At 47.4% G+C, this 23,319-nt stretch overlaps 2 protein-coding genes across 9 annotated transcripts in view; one reads left to right on the forward strand and one right to left on the reverse strand.

Moving 5' to 3' along the window:
* APBB2 (amyloid beta precursor protein binding family B member 2) overlaps positions 1-23,319 on the forward strand; it is a 501,466-nt gene that overhangs the window by 447,674 nt on the left and 30,473 nt on the right. For all 8 annotated transcript variants that reach the window (XM_063921023.1, XM_063921025.1, XM_063921021.1 and 5 more), the window contains 4 exons: positions 2,567-2,681; positions 3,493-3,580; positions 4,553-4,636; positions 4,883-4,998. In XM_063921023.1, coding sequence (XP_063777093.1) covers positions 2,567-2,681; positions 3,493-3,580; positions 4,553-4,636; positions 4,883-4,998 — 403 coding nt within the window. The remainder of the gene's footprint in view (positions 1-2,566; positions 2,682-3,492; positions 3,581-4,552; positions 4,637-4,882; positions 4,999-23,319) is intronic.
* NSUN7 (NOP2/Sun RNA methyltransferase family member 7) overlaps positions 1-23,319 on the reverse strand; it is a 421,001-nt gene that overhangs the window by 73,472 nt on the left and 324,210 nt on the right. The window lies entirely within an intron of this gene.

Consider the following 23,319-nt stretch of genomic DNA (forward strand, 5'->3'; position numbering starts at 1 on the left):
GTCTTCTGATAAATCTCCCGTGTATACAGAAGCAAGATATTGGAGTATCTGCTCGTATAACTCCTTAATATATGAGTATTGCCTGCAGCCATCCATAGCTCATCGGGTATTATAATTAGATCTAATTTGCAAGAAGGACCTCTGCTTTCATTATGCAGATATATATATAAACCTAACACAGATTTATTATTTAGAACAAAGCTTTAAATCTATGCTTGTGTCACCGTTGCCAACCTGACATTTATCTCACAGGAAGACTCATTTAGTAACATTACATGTAAGTGCAGCCAACCAAACCGTTGCTTTCACTGTAGAATTACACTCGACAAGTAAAAGCTCTTTGACGATTCAGTGCACATTTTGTACATACAGTAAATATAGTATTAGTACATAAGCTTTAAATAAAATGCCATCATCAGTAATCGACACAGAAAATGACAGCAGCAGTCCATTGAAATACACATGGATTTGCATACCTTAGGCCGGGATACATACAGTAGAGTAGAAGCCACTTCAGAGTCATCTCAGTCTAAAGTGCATGTTGCTTTACGTCTACACATTCCTATTCTGCTGACCATATCTGTAAATGCCTCTACAAGTGCTATAGGCTACAGGCTATAAACTAAACTCAAATTATCATAGTCCGCCGTGATATTAACTACATACCGCTCACACGTGCAGTACGAACAAATATAAGTGAATCACAGTTTTATGTTCAACTGTAAATCAGGCACTGTGTTTGTAGAACATTAATACGTATGTACAGTGGGGGTCATTCCGACCTAATCACTAGCAGGCTACTTTAGCACTGCTGCGATCAGATAGTCGCCGGCTACAGGGGAGGGGGGAATAGCTGTGCAGGGCTGCGATCCGCTGTGCAGAGGCTGCACAAGTAAAAAGTTTGTGCAGTCTCTGCACAGCTCAAGACTTACCCGTTGCGATGATCCTTCCTGGAGCTGACGTCAGGATCCCTCCCTGAATTCGGCCGGGCACGCCTGCGCTTTCTTCGGCACTCCCAGAAAACGTTCAGTTTCCACCCCCGGCCGGCCTCTTCCTGTCAATCTTCTTGCATTCGCCGCTGCAAACGCTTTCTTCGTTATTCTCGTCGCTGCCCGGACGATGTTTGTTGTGCGCCTGCGCATTGCCGCCCGCGTGCATGCGCAGTTCTGACCCGTTTGCACGGCTGTGAAAAACTGCAGTGTGTGAACGGGTCGGAATGACCCCCAGTGTGTCTATGTACTGTGTATATGTGTTGATTCCTCTCTGGTAAACTTATCTTTGGACTGAGGGCCTAATTCAGACTTGTTCGCAGCAGCACAATTTTTCTCTAATGGGAAAAACGTGCACTGCAGGTGGGGCAGATATAACATGTGCAGAGAGAGTTAGATTTGGGTGGGTTATTTTGTTTCTGTGCAGGGTAAATACTGGATGATTTATTTTTACACTGCAATTTAGATTTCAGTTTCAACACACCACACCCAAATCTAACTCTCTCTGCACATGTTATATCTGCCCCACCTGCAGTGCACGTGGTTTTGCCCATTAGAGAAAAATGTTGCTGCTGCTATCAGGTCTGAGTTAGGCCCTGAGTGTCAGCGGTTTGCTACCCTCCATGGCTGGCTGCTGTCCGGTAACGAGTACTCCAGCAACTGTGCGACTGACTCTAATTGCTTTGCTCAATTTGGAAAAGATGTGATCTTTTCATACTCACTTTTGTTATTATAGATTACTATGTCAGTATATGTATTTTATAGCCACTTGAGTGTTTTGTGGTCCCGTGCTGAGGAAGGGGTACGTTTGTACCATCACACCAGAGTCCATTGCTGCAGATGCTACACGTTTTTGCAGCTGCTTTCTGTGCAGTATAGAAAATTATGCTGTAGAATTGCTTTCTTCTGTATGCAAATATATGAATATTGAAATTCATCCTATGTAACATGAACCTAGTATTTCTTCATCAAGTCTGATGGTGTTTCAGTTCAGTATACCTGCATGTAGAGGTATAGATGGCACAATATATTTCATCTTTCTGTCTGGTGTAACAGATGTCCTTTGTTACACGGCATATTTAATCGCCCTATTTAGGGATACAGGTTTCCCTGTGCTGCTTAACCAGGAATGTACACTGTTTATGAGCACAATGATGCATCCCCTGAATTTCAATGAAGAAACCAGATTTCCAATTAAGCTGCATGTGGAGATTTATTGCACTGAGATTTTACCCATTTGCAATGCATTGCAGCATATTCTATTTGTCTCCTTGGTGGAAAATATACAATTACATTTTGGGATGACTTATTCCCATTATAATATGTATATAATATCCGCTACTAGCGTCTCTGCAATGGGTCTCCTGGCCTGCATCACTATTTCATTACCGCTCCATGCATCAAAGTCTGCAGAGGATGTTTAGATGTTTATAGAGTGCCTGTCATTTATACTCCTTCTATAAAGTTTTATTAAACAGCCCTATTGGCTGTAGAGCTGACATAGAAGACGTGTGGGTTAGCCACATTTATTTCATGCAAGTGCGAGATGTTTACATATCTTTATGTTAATTTCCAAGGGATTTTGCATATGTTGCCAGAGACAAGGATACAAGAATTTTAAAATGCCACGTGTTCCGATGTGACACACCAGCAAAAGCCATTGCAACCAGCCTTCACGAAATCTGTTCTAAGGTAAGATAAATTGCAGTGTATAACAGAGTCTGACCTTGGAGCTACTAGATTGAGAGGTCAAATCAGGCATCGGTTTGACCTGGAATAGGAGTATTTCCACTGGAAATCTAGTGGCTCAATTTCCTATATAATAAAAGGTATTCAATTAGCTGCGACAATTTCAGAGCTATCGAATTCACCCCCCCCCCTATTTAGCGAAAAGGCATTGGCTGAAAAATGCCTAAAAATTGGCGAAAACGGCGCTTGTTCTCACCGGCGCAGGTGCGAAAACAAATGGATTTGCAGATCCACATGTTTTTAGCTCTTGCCGAATGTTTGACCTAGGCGAAAAAAACGGCCCTGGTATTGAATTGGGCGAATCCCCATTCGCCCTAAAAAATAGCGAAAGGTGCAGTTTTTTTGCCTTGGCGAAAAAACGTCCCTAATTGAATACCCTCTAAAGCTGCTCCTCATCTTGATGGGGGGAATACAAGTGTTTGCGTACAGACAGCCACTAGATGACTCCTGACGGAGCAATTCAAGTGTTGCTAAGTTTGGGCATGCACAGCCGCCGGTGCTGACATTACTGTTATGTTCCGTAATTTTGATGGGCTGGTAACTAGTATAACCATATTCTCCTCTCTGGAGTCATCCGTACCTTATTTGCTTTATGTGGAGTCTCCACTTTTCGTCACACTTTTACTGTTATCCTTGTTAAGCAAAGTGCAGGAAATCGGAAGACGAAGTGTGTATTATGGAGTGAATGGGAAGTTTTCTGAGTTCATTGTTTTAAATGTGGCAATTAATCGTGGAGATGTTCAATTCCTCACAGATTATGGCAGAAAGGAAAAATGCCAAAGCTACAGCCTGCAGCTCGTCGCAGGAACGACCACAAGGCAGCCTGGACGTCCCACTGCAAGGTACGTGGTGACAGTAAGGTGTTGTGCTTTAGAAACCCATTATCTTCATATTCAGTATAGTAAGTCATCCTTTTATGAAAGCTAAAATTCCATTTGCCATATATATGCACAAACACATGGTATGTTAACTGAACAGGGCTCAGGCTATTATGTAATGTTCTTTTGAGTAGTATTACAATGAGGAATGGAATGCCCACAACGGTCCTCTGTCTCATAACTCTCTGATTGAACATGTGTACAGTCTAGCCTTATAATGGGCCATACTGAGAAGCATTTTTGAGGACCACCCCGTTGGGTATTCAAGTTGTCCCAATAGTTTGCTGTATGATAGGAATGATCTTACAATCCAGGTTTTAGTGTTATTTTATAATTTTATAATATTTTAGTGTTCTTTCTAGCACCCTGCACCTCAGCACTGAGATACAGACCAGAGTGTGCTAGAAGCACCACAGCAGATAGCAACACCCCAGGCAGGTTAGAAAAACTGCATGGGTTTTGAAAGGTGCAGGATGCTAGAATGAAGGGTAAAGTATACGAAGAACCTACTGATGGTGATGATGGAAGTCATTAATGTCATATGCGGTTCAGCTTGCTTTAGGTGAAGAAATGCGGTTATTGTTTACTTAATGTGTGTTTTATACATGCGGCTGCCGTCGTTATTTTCCAGCTGCATGTAAACTTTAAGTAACAAAGCCCTAGTTTTCAGTACACATCCCCAGTTCATTAGGCGAGTGCTTCTATCCCATCTCTCTCTTGTATGAACTGAAGTAATTAAGCTGTGGCTGCATTATGGATTGGTCTCCTAGCCGTTTACATTCTTTATTGTTAAGCGGTTCATTGATAGAAAATAAAAATCTGCTTTATATAATTAATGATGTGTAAATAATGTTTCCAAGCACTATTACTGTTCTGTATCTTCCTGATTGGTATTAATTGCTTATTTATTATCATATTGTCTTTCTTCCTATGCAGTAGAATTCCCAACACCAAAGACAGAGCTTGTGCAGAAGTTTCATGTGCAATATATGGGCATGCTGCCGGTTTCTAAACCCACAGGTATGCCACCGGTAATAGGCCATATAACAGCTGTATAGCCACCCCCGTGGACGTTTCGCCACTAAGTTGCCTTTTATATTGTTTACGTACTGTATGTTTATAGTTGTCTTGGTTATTATATAAAAGTTATATTTTGTGTATTGTATATTTTTTAGTTGTCTTGGTTAGTATAGAGAATCCTGTTAGTTGTAAATGAACAAATATATTTGTGAAAACTCTTATTTAGATGTTTTTGTTTTTTTTAAGGTATGGATGTTGTCAACGATGCCATTGAAAGTCTTTTAAACCCCTCAGACAAAGAAGATTGGATACCGGTTATCATGAATGTGGCTGATGCTACTGTAACTGTTATCAAAGAAAAGGTGAGCAGGGGGTGAATATACATTAGACGAAGGGCTGCTCTAGTGATGGCGGTCAGTGTTCATTGTCACATGACTGTGGCACTGTGCGCTCTTTGTGTCATTTATAGTAGCATTATGGGCCTGATTCAGATGCGGTCGCAATGGCAACCCGGCAGTGATCCTGTTCAGTGACGGAACTGCAAGGCGGCGCAAGTGTGGCAGCCGCCCACATGTCAACACAAACGGCCTCTTCCTGTCACTCACTCTGCGACTGTTTCCTCACTGTGAGCGGAATCACAAAGGGGACCTTGGCGCATCCACAGTGCATGCACAGTCTGCTGATAATCAGTTGTGACTCCATTGATGTTGCGACCGGATCTGAGTTAAAAAATACCCCTTTCACATCGCACAAATAACCCGGTATCAACACGGCATATTGCCGTGTCGACACGGGTTAGTGTGCGATGTGAAAGCACGCTGCCGGAATTAGCGGGTCGTCTGACCCGGTAATTCAACCCGGTATAAAAAAAGGATTATACCCGGGTTGAATACCGGGTCAGGTGCAGTGTGAATGGGAGCCGCGTCAATGCGACACGGTACCCATTCACAGCATAGGGAGAGGCGGCGCAGGAGATGAGCTCATCTCCCAGCGCCGCCTCCACCCCCGCCCCTGCTGCTGCTGCGCCCCCCCGCTGCTATGGCAACCGACCCGGTATATTGCCGGGTCGGAAAGCCAGCAGAGGGGAGCAAATGCCGGATCCCACCCGGTAAGTACACGTTTCTTTTACCGGGTGGGATCCGACATTTGCGATCTGAATGCGGTATAAGCTTGTAGGTCAAAGTCCTACTTGTTTGTCTTTGCCTTTTTCATTGTGCTGGTCTGTGGAACAAGAGCTGCAAACTAAATTAGATTTTGTGAATGATTGCACAAACCCCACTTCTACAGATGGAGCCAGGTAATTAAAACAAACAAAAACAGGTAAAAAAAAACACAACATAGCAACAATGAACATGACGGAAGAGAACGTGAGCCGGATTAGGGAATACAGAACACCATATGGCAAGTGCCACGTCTGAAAATTGAAATTATCCCTCTATATTCCTAGGTTTTGCAAGGCACAAACTATGATTTTGTAGCCTCGTTAAGGTGCTTTGGATGTGATCAGCATTACGTGTAATAGTGTCTGCTGGCTGCAGAGCTAGAATAATAATAATTTTTGAATAAAAGTAGTCTTTGCTTCAGCCTAGGGAAATAACATTGTAATTTTGCTGCCATAATTAATTTAATTAAGTAACCGACTTTGTATTTAGGTATTGCAGTAAATTTCATTATTCCTTTGTTCTGAAAATAAAACTTCAATGAGAATTTATTATAAATCATTTATTCACTTAGAATAGTTAGATTCTCATTAATATTAATTCTTTATGAAGTGCAGGAGATCTACTGTGTTGCTGTATAATTAGAGAAGATTATAAACAGGAGAAATATAGACTTATCCTCACACATATAGAAGGTGATACAATTCCCAGCAACGCGGCACCAGACATTACCAGGGCTAGACTGGGACTAAAATATTGGGCCTGGCATTTTAAGCACACAGGCCCACCTGCTTTGAGCTCTGTGTCCAATATTGGTACAGTGCAACATGAAGCATTGGCACAAACATACGCTGAAGTGCAAAAAGTCAGGGGATAGCAGTATGTAAAAATAATAGTAGGCTGAGCCACCATACTGTGAAATCTTGAAAATTCATAGACATGCATCAGTTGTAACCTGACATCTCGAGTCAGTCTGAACACCAGCTAGGTTGCTCATAGCAAGGCTACGATAATTTAACTGGGCGTGATAGTAGGTGCCCAATGGACGGTACATTCCATTTCCGAAGTTGTGTGGACATTCAACATTCCTCGAGCTACGATGTCATGTCTGTACTGGGAATACCTTATGGAAGGCATTACCACTTACTGTGGACAGCGCAGTGGCTTACCACAGGTGGTTAATGATCATGACCAGCAGTGTCTGGACAGAATTGTTTGCGGTAACAAAACAGCGATGCTGGCTCAAATCACATCCACATTCAATGCAGGCGGTACCAAACGCCTATCCATCAGATCAGTGCAGCGTTCTTTAGCTTCCATGGGATAGAAGAGCAGAAGACCCACCAGTGTGCGTCTGTTAACACTATAAAACTGGACACAGTGCCTCACCTTGGCTCGTGGTGTCACTAATTAGACCCTGGAGGACTGGCAACATTAGGTGGTCTGATGAGTCATGGTTCCAGTTGTTTCGGACTTATGGTACGGTTCAGGTGTGACGCAGACTGGGTGGTGGTTCCATAATGGTGTGGGATGTGTTCACGTGACTTGGGTCGGGTCCGCTAATCCGCTTCAACACATCATTGACCGGTAACTGCTACGTTGCAGTGCTTGGTGAACATTTGCAGCCCTTCATGGACTTCATGTACCCCCACAACGATGGAATATCCCAGCAGGATAGTGCACCATGTTATTGGTCCTAAGTTGTCCAGAATTGGTGTGAGGAGCATTCTGGAGAGTTCCAATGAATGGTGTGGCCATCACATTCGTCTGACATGAACCCAATCAACTACTTACGGCACATTGTGGAGAGGTCCATTCGCACCCGAGATCCTGCACCTACAAATATCAGGGAGCTGTGGAAAGCTATCCAGATGGTATGGGTCAACATCTCTCCAGAGATCTTCCGTCCACTTGTGGCGTCGAGTTGCTGCACTTCATCAAACTAGAAGGAGTCCTGCACAATACTAGGCATCTCTCCCATGACTTTTTGCACTTTAGTATATGTATCATGCTTGGCCATTCTGATTATTTCCCTTTTTGTGCAAAGAAAAGTCTCTGGGTGAGATATATCACGCCTTGGAGAGCAAAACCGGGCTAGAGATAAAGTACCAATCAATCAGCTCCTAACTGTCATTTTTCAAACACAGCCTGTAATATGGCAGTTAGACACTGATTGGTTAATACTTTATCTCTCTCCAAGTCTTGATACATCTTGTGCCTTGTGTGACTGCCCTCTGAGCACCAGGAAAAATAAGATTTTAAACCTACCGGTAAATCTTTTTCTCCTAGTCCGTAGAGGATGCTGGGGACTCCGTAAGGACCATGGGGGTATAGACGGGCTCCGCAGGAGACATGGGCACTATAAAGAACTTTAGAATGGGTGTGCACTGGCTCCTCCCTCTATGCCCCTCCTCCAGACCTCAGTTAGAGAAACTGTGCCCAGAGGAGACGGACAGTACGAGGAAAGGATTTTTGTTAATCTAAGGGCAAGATTCATACCAGCCCACACCATCCACACCGTATAACATGGAATATACGAACCAGTTAACAGTATGAAACAAAACAGCATCAGCCCGAGACTGATCAAAACTGTAACATAACCCTTATGTAAGTAAAAACTATGTACAAGTCTTGCAGAAGATAGTCCGCACTGGGACGGGCGCCCAGCATCCTCTACGGACTAGGAGAAAAAGATTTACCGGTAGGTTTAAAATCTTATTTTCTCTTACGTCCTAGAGGATGCTGGGGACTCCGTAAGGACCATGGGGTTTATACCAAAGCTCCAGACCGGGCGGGAGAGTGCGGATGACTCTGCAGCACCGATTGAGCAAACATGAGGTCCTCATCAGCCAGGGTATCAAACTTGTAGAATTTAGCAAAAGTGTTTGAACCCGACCAAGCTGTAATGCCGAGACGCCTTGGGCAGCCGCCCAAGAAGAGCCCACCTTCCTAGTGGAATGGGCCTTAACCGAATTTGGTAACTGCAATCCAACCGTAGAATGAGCCTGCTGAATCGTGTTACAGATCCAGCGAGCAATAGTCTGCTTAGAAGCAGGAGCGCCAACCTTGTTAGCTGCATACAGGACAAACAGAGCCTCTGTTTTTCTAACCCGAGCCATCCTGGCTACATAAATTTTCAATGCCCTGACTACGTCAAGGGACTTGGAATCCTCCAAGTCCCCCGTAGCCACAGGCACCACAATAGGTTGGTTCATATGAAACGATGAAACCACCTTAGGCAAAAATTGAGGACGAGTCCTCAATTCTGCTCTATCCACATGGAAAATCAGATAGGGGCACTAGTGAGACAAGGCCGCCAATTCGGACACCCGCCTTGCAGATGCCAAGGCCAACAACATGACCACCTTCCAAGTGAGAAATTTTAATTCCACAGTTTGAAGAGGTTCAAACCAGTGAGATTTTAAGAACTGTAACACCACGTTAAGGTCCCATGGTGCCACTGGTGGCACAAAAGGAGGCTGTATGTGCAGCACTCCCTTTACAAAAGTCTGGACTTCCGGGAGAGAAGCCAATTCTTTCTGAAAGAAAATTGATAGGGCCGAAATCTGGACCTTAATGGAGCCTAATTTCAGGCCCATATCCACTCCTGACTGCAGAAAGTGGAGAAAACGGCCCAGATGGAAATCTTCCGCAGGAGCATTCTTGGCCTCACACCAAGATACATACTTTCTCCAGATATGGTGATAATGCTTCGCCGTCATCTCCTTCCTAGCCCTTATCAGAGTAGGGATGACTTCTTTCGGAATGCCTTATCCAGCTAGGATTCGGCGTTCAACCGCCATGCCGTCAAACGGAACCGCGGTAAGTCTTGGAACACGCAGGGCCCCTGTTGAAGAGGCCACGGATCTTCTGTGAGCATTTCCTGAAGATCTGAATACCAGGCCATTCGAGGCCAATCGGGAACAATGAGTATTGTCTGCATTCTTTTTCGTCGTATGATTCTCAATATCTTTGATATGAGTGGAAGAGGAGGAAACACATAGACCGACCGAAACACCCACGGTGTCACTAGGGCATCCACCGCTACTGCCTGAGGGTCCCTTGACCTGGCACAATACCTCCGAAGCTTCTTGTTGAGGCGTGGCGCCATCATGTCTATTTGAGGAAGTCCCCAATGACTTGTTATCTCTGCAAAAACTTCTTGATGAAGTCCCCACTCTCCTGGATGGAGATCGTGTCTGCTGAGGAAGTCTGCTTCCCAGTTGTCCACTCCCGGAATGACGACTGCTGTCAAAGCGCTTACACGATTTTCCGCCCAGTGAAGAATCCTGGTGGCTTCCGCCATTGCCACTCTGCTCCTTGTTCCGCCTGGTCGGTTTACATGAGCCACGGCTGTGACGTTGTCTGACTGAATCAGAACCGGTAGGCCGCGAAGAAGATTCTCCGCTTGACGCAGGCCGTTGTATATGGCCCTCAATTCCAGTACGTTGATGTGTAGACAAGCCTCCTGGCTTGACCATAGTCCCTGAAATTTTTTTCCTTGCGTGACTGCTCCCCATCCTCGGAGGCTCGCGTCCGTGGTCACCAGAACCCAGTCCTGAATGCCGAACCTGCGACTCTCTAGAAGGTGTGCACTCTGCAGCCACCACTGGAGAGACACCCTGGCCCTTGGGGACAGGCTGATTTTCTGATGTGAAGATGGGACCCGGACCATTTGTCCAGAAGATCCCACTGAAAAGTCCTTGCATGAAACCTGCCGAAGGGGATGGCCTCGTAGGACACCACCACTTTCCCCAGTACTCGAGTGCATTGATGAACTGACACCCTTTTCGGTTTCAACGGGTCTCTGACCATGTTCTGGAGTTCCTGGGCTTTTTCCATCGGGAGAAAAACCCTCTTTCGTTCTGTGTCCAGAATCATGCCCAAGAAAGATAGCCGAGTCGTTGGAACCAACTGTGACTTCGGCAGATTGAGAATCCAGCCATGTTTCTGCAGCACTCTCTGGGAGAGTGACACGCTTTTCAGCAACTGTTCTCTCGATCTCGCTTTTATCAGGAGATCGTCCAAGTACAGGATAATTGTGACTCCCTGCCGGCGCAGGAGCACCATCATTTCCGCCATTACCTTGGTGAAAATCCTCGGGGCCGTGGAAAGCCCAAACGGCAACGTCTGAAACTGGTAATGACATTCCTGTACAGCGAATCTCAGGTACGCCTGATGAAGGGGATATATGGGGACATGAAGGTATGCATCCTTTATGTCTAGTGACACCATAAAATCCCCCCCTTCCAGGCTGGAGATAACTGCCCGGAGCGATTCCATCTTGAATTTGAACTTTTTCAAGGACAGGTTCAGGGATTTTAAATTTAAAATGGGTCTGACCGAGCCATCCGGTTTCGGGACCACAAACAGGGTTGAATAGTACCCCTGCCCCTGTTGAAGTAGGGGAACCTTGACAACCACTTGTTGTTGACACAGTTTTTGAATAGCAGCTAAAACTATCTCCCTTTCTGGGGAAGAAGCTGGTAAGGCCGATTTAAAAAAACGGCGAGGAGGCACGTCTTCGAATTCCAGTTTGTAACCTTGGGACACAATTTCCATTGCCCAAGGATCCACCTCTGACCGAACCCAGATGTGGCTGAAGAGTCGAAGACGTGCCCCCGCCGGCGCAGACTCCCTCAGTGGAGCCCCAGCGGCATGCGGTGGATTTCGTAGAAGCCGGGGAGGACTTCTGCTCCTGGGAACTAGCCGTAGCAGGCTGCTTTTTCCCTCTTCCCTTACCTCTGGCGAGGAAGGAAGAGCCCCGACCTCTTCTGGACTTATGCGACCGAAAGGACTGCATCTGATATTGCTGCGTTTTCTTTTGCTGTGGGGAAACATAAGGTAAAAAAGTAGATTTGCCCGCGGTAGCTGTGGAAATCAGGTCCTCGAGACCTTCCCCAAATAAATCCTCACCTTTGTAAGGCAAAACTTCCATATGCTTCTTTGAGTCGGCATCACCCGACCATTGGCGGGTCCACAGGGCTCGCCTAGCAGAAATCGCCATGGCGTTGGCTCTCGAACCTAGCAGACTAACGTCTCTCTGAGCGTCTCTCATATATAAGACTGCGTCTTTAATGTGACCTAAGGTCAATAAAATGGTATCCCTATCCAGGGTATCAATGTCAGCTGACAAGGTATCCGTCCAAGCCGCAACAGCGCTACAAACCCAAGCCGACGCTGTTGCCGGTCTGAGCAAGGCCCCCGTATGTGTATAAATAGATTTAAAGGTAGTTTCCTGTCTGCGATCAGCAGGATCCTTGAGGGCGGCCATGTCTGGAGACGGCAGCGCCACCTTTTTGGACAAGCGCGTTAACGCCTTGTCCACCCTGGGTGAGGATTCCCTCCGTAACCTGTCCTGCGCAGGGAAAGGATACGCCATAAGAATTCTTTTGGGAATCTGCAGTTTCTTGTCTGGAGTTTCCCAAGCCTTTTCAAATAACGCGTTTAGCTCATGAGATGGGGGAAAGGTTACCTCAGGTTTCTTTTCCTTAAACATGTGTACCCTCTTGTCAGGGACAGAGGGGTCATCAGTGATATGTACAACATCCTTTATTGCAATAATCATATAATGAATACTTTTGGCCACCCTTGGGTGTAACCTCGCATCATCGTAGTCGACACTGGAATCAGAATCCATGTCGGTATCAGTGTCTGCTACTTGGGACAGGGGACGTTTCTGAGACCCTGAAGAGCCCTGTGACACAGCCAAAGCCATGGATTGACTCCCTGTTCTATCCCTGGACTCTGCTTTGTCCAACTTCTGATGTAATAAAGACACATTTGCATTTAAAACATTCAGCATATCCATCCAATCATGTGTCGGCGTTGCCGACGGAGACACCACAATCATCTGCTCCACCTCCTCCTTAGATGAGCCTTCCACTTCAGACATGCCGACACACGCGTACCGACACCCCCACACACTCAGGGATATATCTATATGGAGACAGTTCCCCAAAAAGGACCTTTGGAGAGATAGAGAGAGAGTATGCCAGCACACACCCAGCGCCAACTGACACTGGAAACCAAATTCCCAGACAAAACAGCGCTTTTATATAAATATATAATTATACACTCACTGCGCCAATAAAAAGTGCCCCCCCCCCCTCTTTTTTGCCCTCTGTCACCATGTTCAGCAGGGGAGAGTCCGGGGAGCCAGCTTCTCTGCAGTGTGCTGTGGAGAAAATGGCGCTGGTTAGTGCTGGAGGATCAAGCTCCGCCCCCTCAGCGGCGGGCTTCGGTCCCGCTCAAATTTTCTAGACTGGCGGGGGATTCTATAATATAGTGCCTCCGCAGCCTCTATATATATTATTAGCCAGTCCCAAGAGGTTTATAATTGCTGCCCAGGGCGCCCCCCCCTGCGCCCTGCACCCTTCAGTGCCCGCTGTGTGTGTTGTGCGTGGGATCTTCTCTGAGGTAACGTGCGTTACCTCAGAGAAGATCTGAAGTCTTCAGCCACCTTTGAAGTCTTCTTTCTTCTTATACTCACCCGGCTTCTATCTTCCAGCTCTGTGAGGAGGACGGCGGCGCGGCTCCGGGACGAACGGCGAGGGTGAGACCTGCGTTCCGACCCTCTGGAGCTAATGGTGTCCAGTAGCCTAAGAAGCAGAGCCTATCATTTAAGTAGGTCTGCTTCTCTCTCCTCAGTCCCACGATGCAGGGAGCCTGTTGCCAGCAGTGCTCCCTGAAAATAAAAAACCTAACAAAATTCTTTTTTCAGAGAAACTCAGGAGAGCTCCCCTGTAGTGCACCCAGTCTCCTCTGGGCACAGGATCTAACTGAGGTCTGGAGGAGGGGCATAGAGGGAGGAGCCAGTGCACACCCATTCTAAAGTTCTTTATAGTGCCCATGTCTCCTGCGGAGCCCGTCTATACCCCATGGTCCTTACGGAGTCCCCAGCATCCTCTAGGACGTAAGAGAAAAGCATACAACCATAATGTTTAATAAATATATAGCTACAACACGATGTAAAATGCATTTCTATTCTTATATACCTATTATAGTGCTTGTGGCCAGCATGGGGTAAAGTCTGCAAATAAAGGAAAAATGGCAAACACCTAACACCAACTGCCCCAGTTCCCCATGAGTCCCTGTTACTTCCCGCTGAAACAAATAGGACATTTTTTAGGCGTGAAGGCCATAGTAATTTATTGAAACATCAGAATAATTCACTATATGCAAGCCACAGCATTAAACCAAACAATATGTTAGGAATTATATAAAATACTTAAGTTAACATGTAAATATAAACATAACTGCATTAAATTACATATAGTATTTACTGCAGTGTAAATCAACAGGCAATCCAACATGACCACTGCCACCAGGTGCTTCAGGGATGGCTTTATAGCTGCCAGCCTTGACTGAAGAACAGCACCCAAGCTACCTTTAAATTAACGTGAAACAAAAGTGTGTTTAGCTAAGTATTAATTGAAAATATTATACATTTTTAATTAAACCATAAAAAAATTCAACATAGTGCCCCCATATGTCACAGAATTTCCCACATATTGCCCCCATATGTCACAGAACATCCCACATATTGCCCCATCATGTCACAGAAAATGCCACATGTTGCCCCCATATGTCATAGAGCAGCGGTGGCCAACCTGCGGCTCTCGAGCCACATGCGGCTCTTTCATTCGCCGCATGCGGCTCGGTCAGCTCCTGGCCACCGCTGCTCCCAGCCTCGAGATACACGCACGCCTCTCCGGTGGTGGTGTCTCTCTTCATTCGGCGCCGGCCTGTGAGACAATCAGAGCTCGGGATCGGCAGCTAAGGCTCCTGATTGGCTGCTTGACCGCGAGCTTTGATTGGCTCACGGACCGGCGCCTATTTCAAGAGAGACAACGCCGCCGGAGAGTGAGCAGCAGCGCGGTGAGCAGAGAAGAGGAGGAAGAGGAGGTGGCCAACCTGTGGCTCTCGAGCCACATGCGGCTCTTTCATCCGCCGCATGCGGCTCGGTCAGCTCCTGGCCACCGCTGCTCCCAGCCTCGAGATACACGCACGCCTCTCCGGTGGTGGTGTCTCTCTTCATTTGGCGCCGGCCTGTGAGACAATCAGAGCTCGCGGACCGGCAGCTAAGGCTCCTGATTGGCTGCCGGACCGCGAGCTTTGATTGGCTCACGGACCGGCGTCTATTTCAAGAGAGACACCGCCGCCGGAGAGTGAGCAGCAGCGCGGTGAGCAGAGAAGAGGAGGAGGGGGGGAGAGCACTGTGGGGACCTGTATCTGCACTGGGGGCATAGCTGGCACTGGGGGCATAGCAGGCACTGTGGGGACATGTGTATCTGCACTGGGGGCATAGCTGGCACTGGGGGGGCATGTGTAGCTGGCACTGGGGGCATAGCTGGCACTGTGGGAACATATGTATCTGCACTTGGGGCATATCTGGCACTGGGGCATAGCTGGCACTGTGGGGACATGTGTAGCTGGCACTGGGGCATAGCTGGCACTGTGGGGACATGTGTATCTGGCACTGGGGGCATATCTGGCACTGGGGGCATAGCAGGCACTAGGGGGGACATGTGTATCTGGCACTGGGGGCTTAGCAGGCACTGTGGGGACATATGTATCTGCACTGGGGGCATATATGGCACTGGGGCATAGCTGGCACTGTGGGGACCTGTGTATCTGGCACTGGGGGCATAGCTGGCACCGTGGGTACATGTGTATCTGGCACTGGGGGCTTAGCAGGCACTGTGGGGACATATGTATCTGCAGTGGGGGCATATATGGAACTGTGGCATAGCTGGCACTGTGGGGACATGTGTATCTGGCACTGGGGGCATAGCAGGCACTGTGGGGACATGTGTATCTGTACTGGGGACATATATATATCTGGCACTGTGGGGACATGTGTATCTGGCACTGTGGAGGCACCCATTTTTGGGTGTTTTTATATGTACTGTACTGAGGCATTATATGTATGTGGCACTGTACAACATGACGATAAAATGGGGTTATGATATGAGGTCGTACTCCTACAAACGTCATACCGAAAGGTGTGCGCACAAAAATGGGGTGTGGCTTTGTGACAACTATGCGCATGATAGTGGCTCTTGCTCTTGACTACAGATCTTTTCTGGCTCTTTGCTTCTGACTGGTTGGCCACCCCTGTTATAGAGAATGCAACATATTGCTGCCATATGTCACAGAATATCCCACATATTGCCCCGCATGTCACAAAAAATGCCACATATTTCCCTCATGTCACAGAACATTCCACATATTGCCCCCACATGTCATAGAGAATGCCACATATTGCCCCCACATGTCATAGAGAATGCCACATATTGCCCCCATATGTCATAGAGAATGCTACATATTGCCCTCATATGTCACAGAATATCTCTCATATTGCCCCCATATGGCACAGAAAATCCCACATATTGCCCCCACATGTCATAGAGAATGCCACAGAATGCTACATAATGCCCCCATTTAACAGAAAAATTGTACATAGTGCCCTCATGTCACAGAAAATTTCACATATAGACTTCTTATGTGACTTATATGCTTGTATGCCCCCTATACATGCCATCCTCAGAGCCCCTCCTGCCCTTATATGCCAGTTTCTGACCCCCTCTGTCATGCCCCCTTAAAATGCTAGCCTGAGAGGCCCCTTAATATGCCATCATCAGAGCCCCCTGCCATGTCCTTTTCATATGCCAGCATCAGAGCTGTCATGCCCCCTTAAAATGCCAGCGTTAGAGCTCCCTTAATATGCCAGAGGTACCCTCATATGCCCGTGTCTGGAGAGCTTTAACACCGCCCACACCTGAACATGGCATACTCTGCTCCTCGCGCCAGTGTTTTCCCCCACTACACGGCTGCACAACGTGGCGTCATGATGTCACGATACTGTCCATGTACTGTATTATTGTGTGAGTTCCCTATATACCCTCATGCAACTGGCAGCACCCACAACCAGCACCTGCTCCGTTTACAAGAAACTCACCCATGCTTCCACCTGTAATTGTAAAGACTCAACACCCTGGAGAACTGTTATAAATACACCACTCTGTGTAAATTTGTCGATAAAGTTAATTGGACAGCTGCCTTGGCACAGCAGCAGCCATCCAATCAGCTTTATCGACACATTGCGCAGAGGCACCAGTTGCCTAGTTACCAGAGGCGAGTTTCTCTGGAAGTGCATATTGTGCCTAGCATGGTTCTGTCTTGTGAGAGGGATTTCATTTTAGTAATTTTTAAATAAATAGTTCAGCAAAGTGTAATAAAATTAGTGACAAACGCGGGATTTACTGGAAGGTGGTTTCTGTATAAGGTATATTGTATATAAGTAGCCAAACCCCCTCACAGCCACGAGGGGGGCGCAAAAGTATTGCTCCTTTTAGACGCCCGTTATGGGGTGGATTTGGGCTTCCCAACCAGGACTTTAGATGGGAGGATTGGCTGCCATTCACGGCTAAACCCCTTGTTTTTGGACGCGTATAAAGTAATGCACACCTGATCACAGCAACAATTGAATTGCTCTGGGTGCCAGTAAAAACATTTGAATCACCCCTAAGGTGTCAGAGTAGACAACTGGGGTTTGTAGGTTTGTGTGAAAACAGCAAAATACTTTACAAGGGCCCTCATTCCGAGTTGATCGGTCGCAAGGCGAATTTAGCAGAGTTACACACGCTTAGTCTACGCCTACTGGGAGTGTATCTTAGCATCTTAAAAGTGCGAACGAAGTTTACGCAATATTGCGAACAAAAAAAACTTAGCAGTTTTAGAGTAGCTCCAGACTTACTCTGCCTGTGCGATCAGTTCAGTGCTTGTCGTTCCTGGTTTGACGTCACAAACACTCCCAGCGTTCGCCCAGACACTCCCCCGTTTCTCCGGCCACTCCTGCGTTTTTTCCGGAAACGGTAGCGTTTTCAGCCACACGCCCATAAAACGCCGTGTTTCCGCCCAGTAACACCCATTTCCTGTCAATCACACTACGTTCGCCGGTGCGAACAAAAAGCCGTGAGTAAAAATCCTTTCTTCATAGCAGAATTACTTAGCGCAGTCGCAGTGCGAACATTGCGCATGCGCTCTAAGCTGATTTTCACTGCGATGCGAAAAAAAAGAACGAGCGAACGACTCGGAATGAGGGCCAAGGAACAACAAGCAGAGAAACCTTTCCAATTTTTTTTTTTTTTTTTACTCATTGCTATAAATTACTTTAAAAAAATACTTTGAGTCAGCTTAGAGAACATGTCATACAGTTACATCTGTGTAGATATGATATTATAGAGGACACTTGAATCATTTGTATAATCCAGGGTTAAGAGATTAACAGCGTCACTGAAAAACAAACCACCTTGAGAGACTTGGTTGAAATGTCAGCCTCTGTTCAAGACACTTTTTATAGTTAAGATATACACACACGCATATACTGTACATATATACACACACGCATGCATACATATATACACAGTAGCGGATCTTGCCACGGGCAAGCAGGACTTTTGCCTGGGGCACCGCCTTCCGGAGGGCGCAGGGCGCCATCCGGAGGGCGCCGCACCAGGGCAAGATCCGCTGCTGCTGTGTGCCACCCGCTGCCCCCCTGCTGCCGCTGGCAGCTGCCCCCTCGCTGCCGCTGTGAAGGGAAACTAGACGCGTACACGTCTAGTTTCCCTTCGTGGAGAGGTCCTTTACTGTGCGGTGCGCAATGACGTCATCGCGCACCGTCTAGTTCCCTTCGTGGAGAGGACCTTTGCTGTGCGGTGCTCGATGACATCATCGCGCACCGCACATCATTTCAGTCTGTACAGGGGGCGTAAATGACCACGCCCCCTGTACGAAGCCATGCCCCCTATTACCGCCCGGGGCGCACAGAGCGCCAGAACTGGCCCTGTATATACATACATACATACATATACACACACAAACATACATATATACATATACGCACACGCATACTTATATACACACAAATAAACTTACAGTATGTATATATATATATATATATATATATATATATAGGAGGCACACCCGGACTGTGAGGACGGAGGGAGCTGCTGTGACTGAGCAATGCGTGGCAGCTCCCCGTGGACATTCTCTAAGCAGTGCTCTTCATCAGAGGTCTGTGTGTGTATTTGCTGCTCCGCGATTGCGGCCTCGGTTTGTGCAGAGCCGGAGACACAGCTGTCTCCACCTCTAAAATTAAAAACTTAGACCATCAGGGGGAGTTTCTAGGTACTCAGAACCCAGCTGTGTGTGCCATTGCAAGTAAGGTAGTGAGTTCAATAAATTCAGCACAAACATTGAGATATGATGATGATGATTCACTTTATTGGTGTAAAACACATTTCTCTAACGTCCTAAGTGGATGCTGGGGACTCCGTAAGGACCATGGGAATAGCGGCTCCGCAGGAGACAGGGCACATCTAAAGAAAGCTTTAGGACTATCTGGTGTGCACTGGCTCCTCCCCCTATGACCCTCCTCCAAGCCTCAGTTAGATCTCTGTGCCCGAACGAGAAGGGTGCACACTAGGGGCTCTCCTGAGCTTCTTAGTGAAAGTTTTAGTTTAGGTTTTTTATTTTCAGTGAGACCTGCTGGCAACAGGCTCACTGCATCGAGGGACTAAGGGGAGAAGAAGCGAACTCACCTGCGTGCAGAGTGGATTGGGCTTCTTAGGCTACTGGACATTAGCTCCAGAGGGACGATCACAGGCCCAGCTTGGATGGGTCCCAGAGCCGCGTCGCCGGCCCCCTTACAGAGCCAGAAGGCAGAAGAGGTCCGGAAAATCGGCGGCAGAAGACGTCCTGTCTTCAACAAGGTAGCGCACAGCACTGCAGCTGTGCGCCATTGCTCTCAGCACACTTCACACTCCGGTCACTGAGGGTGCAGGGCGCTGGGGGGGGGCGCCCTGAGACGCAATAATAAACACCTTGGATGGCAAAAAATGCATCACATATAGCTCCTGGGCTATATGGATGCATTTAACCCCTGCCAAAATACATAAAAAAACGGGAGATAAGGCCGCCGATAAGGGGGCGGAGCCTATCTCCTCAGCACACTGGCGCCATTTTCCCTCACAGCTCCGTTGGAGGGAAGCTCCCTGGCTCTCCCCTGCAGTCACTACACTACAGAAAGGGTTAAAAAAGAGAGGGGGGCACAAATTAGGCGCAGTATTAACTATACAGCAGCTATAAGGGGAAAAACACTTATATAAGGTTATCCCTGTATATATATATAGCGCTCTGGTGTGTGCTGGCAAACTCTCCCTCTGTCTCCCCAAAGGGCTAGTGGGGTCCTGTCCTCTATCAGAGCATTCCCTGTGTGTGTGCTGTATGTCGGTACTTTTGTGTCGACATGTATGAGGAGAAAAATGATGTGGAGACGGAGCAGATTGCCTGTAATAGTGATGTCACCCCCTAGGGGGTCGACACCTGTGTGGATGAACTGTTGGAAGAAATTACGTGACAGTGTCAGCTCTGTATAAAAGACAGTGGTTGACATGAGACAGCCGGCTACTCAGCTTGTGCCTGTCCAGACGTCTCATAGGCCGTCAGGGGCTCTAAAGCGCCCGTTACCTCAGATGGCAGATATAGACGCCGACACAGATACTGACTCCAGTGTCGACGGTGAAGAGACAAATGTGACTTCCAGTAGGGCCACACGTTACATGATTGAGGCAATAAAAAATGTTTTACACATTTCTGATAATACGAGTACCACCAAAAAGGGGTATTATGTTCGGTGAGGAAAAACTACCTGTAGTTTTCCTGAATCTGAGAAATTAAATGAGGTGTGTGATGATGCGTGGGTTTCCCCCGATAACAACTGATAATTTCTAAAATGTTATTGGCATTATAGCCTTTCCCGCCAGAGGTTAGGGTGCGTTGGGAAACACCCCCTAGGGTGGATAAAGCGCTCACACGCTTGTAAGGGCTCTATCCTCTCCTGAGATGGCCGCCCTTAAGGATCCTGCTGATAGAAAGCAGGAGGGTATCCTAAAATGTATTTACACACATACTGGTGTTATACTGCGACCAGCAATCGCCTCAGCCTGGATGTGCAGTGCTGGGTTGGCGTGGTCGGATTCCCTGACTGAAAATATTGATACCCTAGATAGGGACAGTATATTTTTGCCTATAGAGCATTTGAAAGATGCATTTCTATATATGCGTGATGCACAGCGGAATATTTGCCGACTGGCATCAAGTCTAAGTGCGTTGTCCATTTCTACCAGTAGAGGGTTATGGACACGTCAGTGGTCAGGTGATGCGTATTCCAAACGGCATTTGGAAGTATTGCCTTATTAAGGGGAGGAGTTATTTGGGGTCGGTCTTTCAGACCTGGTGGCCACGGCAACAGCTGGGAAATCCACGTTTGTACCCCAGGTCGCCTCTCAACATGAGAAGACGCCGTATTATCAGGCGCAGTCTTTTCGTGGATAAGCGGGCAAAAGGTTCCTCATTTCTGCCCCGTGACAGAGGGAGAGGAAAAAGGCTGCAGAAATCAGCCAGTTCCCAGGAACAGAAACCCTCTCCCGCCTCTGCCAAGCCCTCAGTATACGCTGGGGCTTTACAAGCAGAATCAGGCACGGTGGGGGGCCCGTCTCAATGAATTTCAGCGCGCAGTGGGCTCACTCGCAAGTAGACCCCTGGATCCTTCAGGTGATATCTCAGGGGTACAAATTAGAATTCGAGACGTCTCCCCCTCGCCGTTTCCTAAAGTCGGCTTTACCGATGTCTCCTTCTGACAGGGAGACAGTTTTGGAAGCCATTCACAAGCTGTATTCCCAGCAGGTGATAATCAAGATACCCCTCCTGCAACAGGGAACGGGGTATTATTCCACACTGTTGTGGTACCGAAGCCGGACGGCTCGGTGAGACCGATTCTAAATCTAATATCTTTGAACACTTACATACAGAGGTTCAAATTCAAGATTGAGTCACTCAGAGCAGTGATTGCGAACCTGGAAGAAGGGGACTACATGATGTCTCGGAACATCAAGGATGCTTACCTTCATGTCAAAATTTACCCTTCTCACCAAGGGTACCTCAGGTTTATGGTACAGAACTGTCACTATCAGTTCAGACGCTGCCGTATGGATGGTCCACGGCACCCCGGGTCTTTACCAAGGTAATGGCCGAAATGATGATATTCCTTCAAAGGAAGGGAATTTTAGTTATCCCTTACTTGGACAATTCCCTGATAAGGGTAAGATCCAGGGAACAGTTGGAGGTCGGTGTAGCACTATCTCAGGTAGTGTTGCTGCAGCACGGTTGGATTCTCAATATTCCAAAATCGTAGCTGGTTCCGACGACTTGTCTTCTGTTCCTAGGGATGATCCTGGACACAGTCCAGAAAAAGGTGTTTCTCCCGGAGGAGAAAGCCAGGGAGTTATCCGAGCTAGTCAGGAACCTCCTAAAACCGAGCCAAGTCTCAGTGCATCAATGCACAAGGGTTCTGGGTAAAATGGTGGCTTCCTACGAAGCAATCCCATTCGTCAGATTCCACGCAAGAACTTTCCAGTGGGACCTGCTGGACAAATGGTCCGGGTCGCATCTTCAGATGCATCAGCGGATAACCCTGTCACCAAGGACAAGGGGTCCCTCCTGTGGTGGTTGCAGAGTGCTCATCTTCTAGAGGGCCGCAGATTCGGCATTCAGGACTGGGTCCTGGTAACCACGGATGCCAGCCTGCGAGGCTGGGGAGCAGTCACACAGGGAAGGAATATCCAGGACTTATGGTCAAGCCTGGAGACATCACTTCACATAAATATCCTGAAGCTAAGGGACATTTACAATGCTCTAAGCTTAGCAAGACCTCTGCTTCAAGGTCAGCCGGTGTTGATCCAGTCGGACAACATCACGGCAGTCACCCACGTAAACAGACAGGGTGGCACAAGAAGCAGGAGGGCAATGGCAGAAGCTGCAAGGATTCTTCGCTGGGCGGAAAATCATGTGATAGCACTGTCAGCAGTATTCATTCCGGGAGTGGACAACTGGGAAGCAGACTTCCTCAGCACGACCTCCACCCGGGAGAGTGGGGACTTCACCCAGAAGTCTTCCACATGATTATAAACCGTTGGGAAAAACTCGCCAGGTATTGCGCCAGGTCCAGGGACCCTCAGGCAATAGCTGTAGACGCTCTGGTAACACCGTGGGTGTACCAGTCAGGGTATGTGTTCCCTCCTCTGCCTCTCATACCCAAGGTACTGAGATTGATAAGATGGAGAGGAGTAAGCACTATATTCGTGGCTCCGGATTGGCCAAGAAGGACTTGGTAACCGGAACTTCAAGAGATGCTCATGGAGGATCCGTGGCCTCTACCTCTAAGAAGGGACCTGCTCCAGCAAGGACCTTGTCTGTTCCAAGACTTACCGCGGCTGCGTTTGACGGCATGGCGGTTGAACGCCGGATCCTGAAGGAAAAAAGGCATTCCGGATGAAGTCATCCCTATCCTGATCAAAGCCAGGAAGGATGTAACCGCAAAAACATTATCACCGCAATTGGCGAAAATATGTTGCGTGGTGCGAGGCCAGTAAGGCCCCGACGGAGGAATTTTCAACT

Source organism: Pseudophryne corroboree, chromosome 1 (assembly GCF_028390025.1).
Source record: "Pseudophryne corroboree isolate aPseCor3 chromosome 1, aPseCor3.hap2, whole genome shotgun sequence".
Lineage (NCBI taxonomy): Eukaryota > Metazoa > Chordata > Amphibia > Anura > Myobatrachidae > Pseudophryne > Pseudophryne corroboree.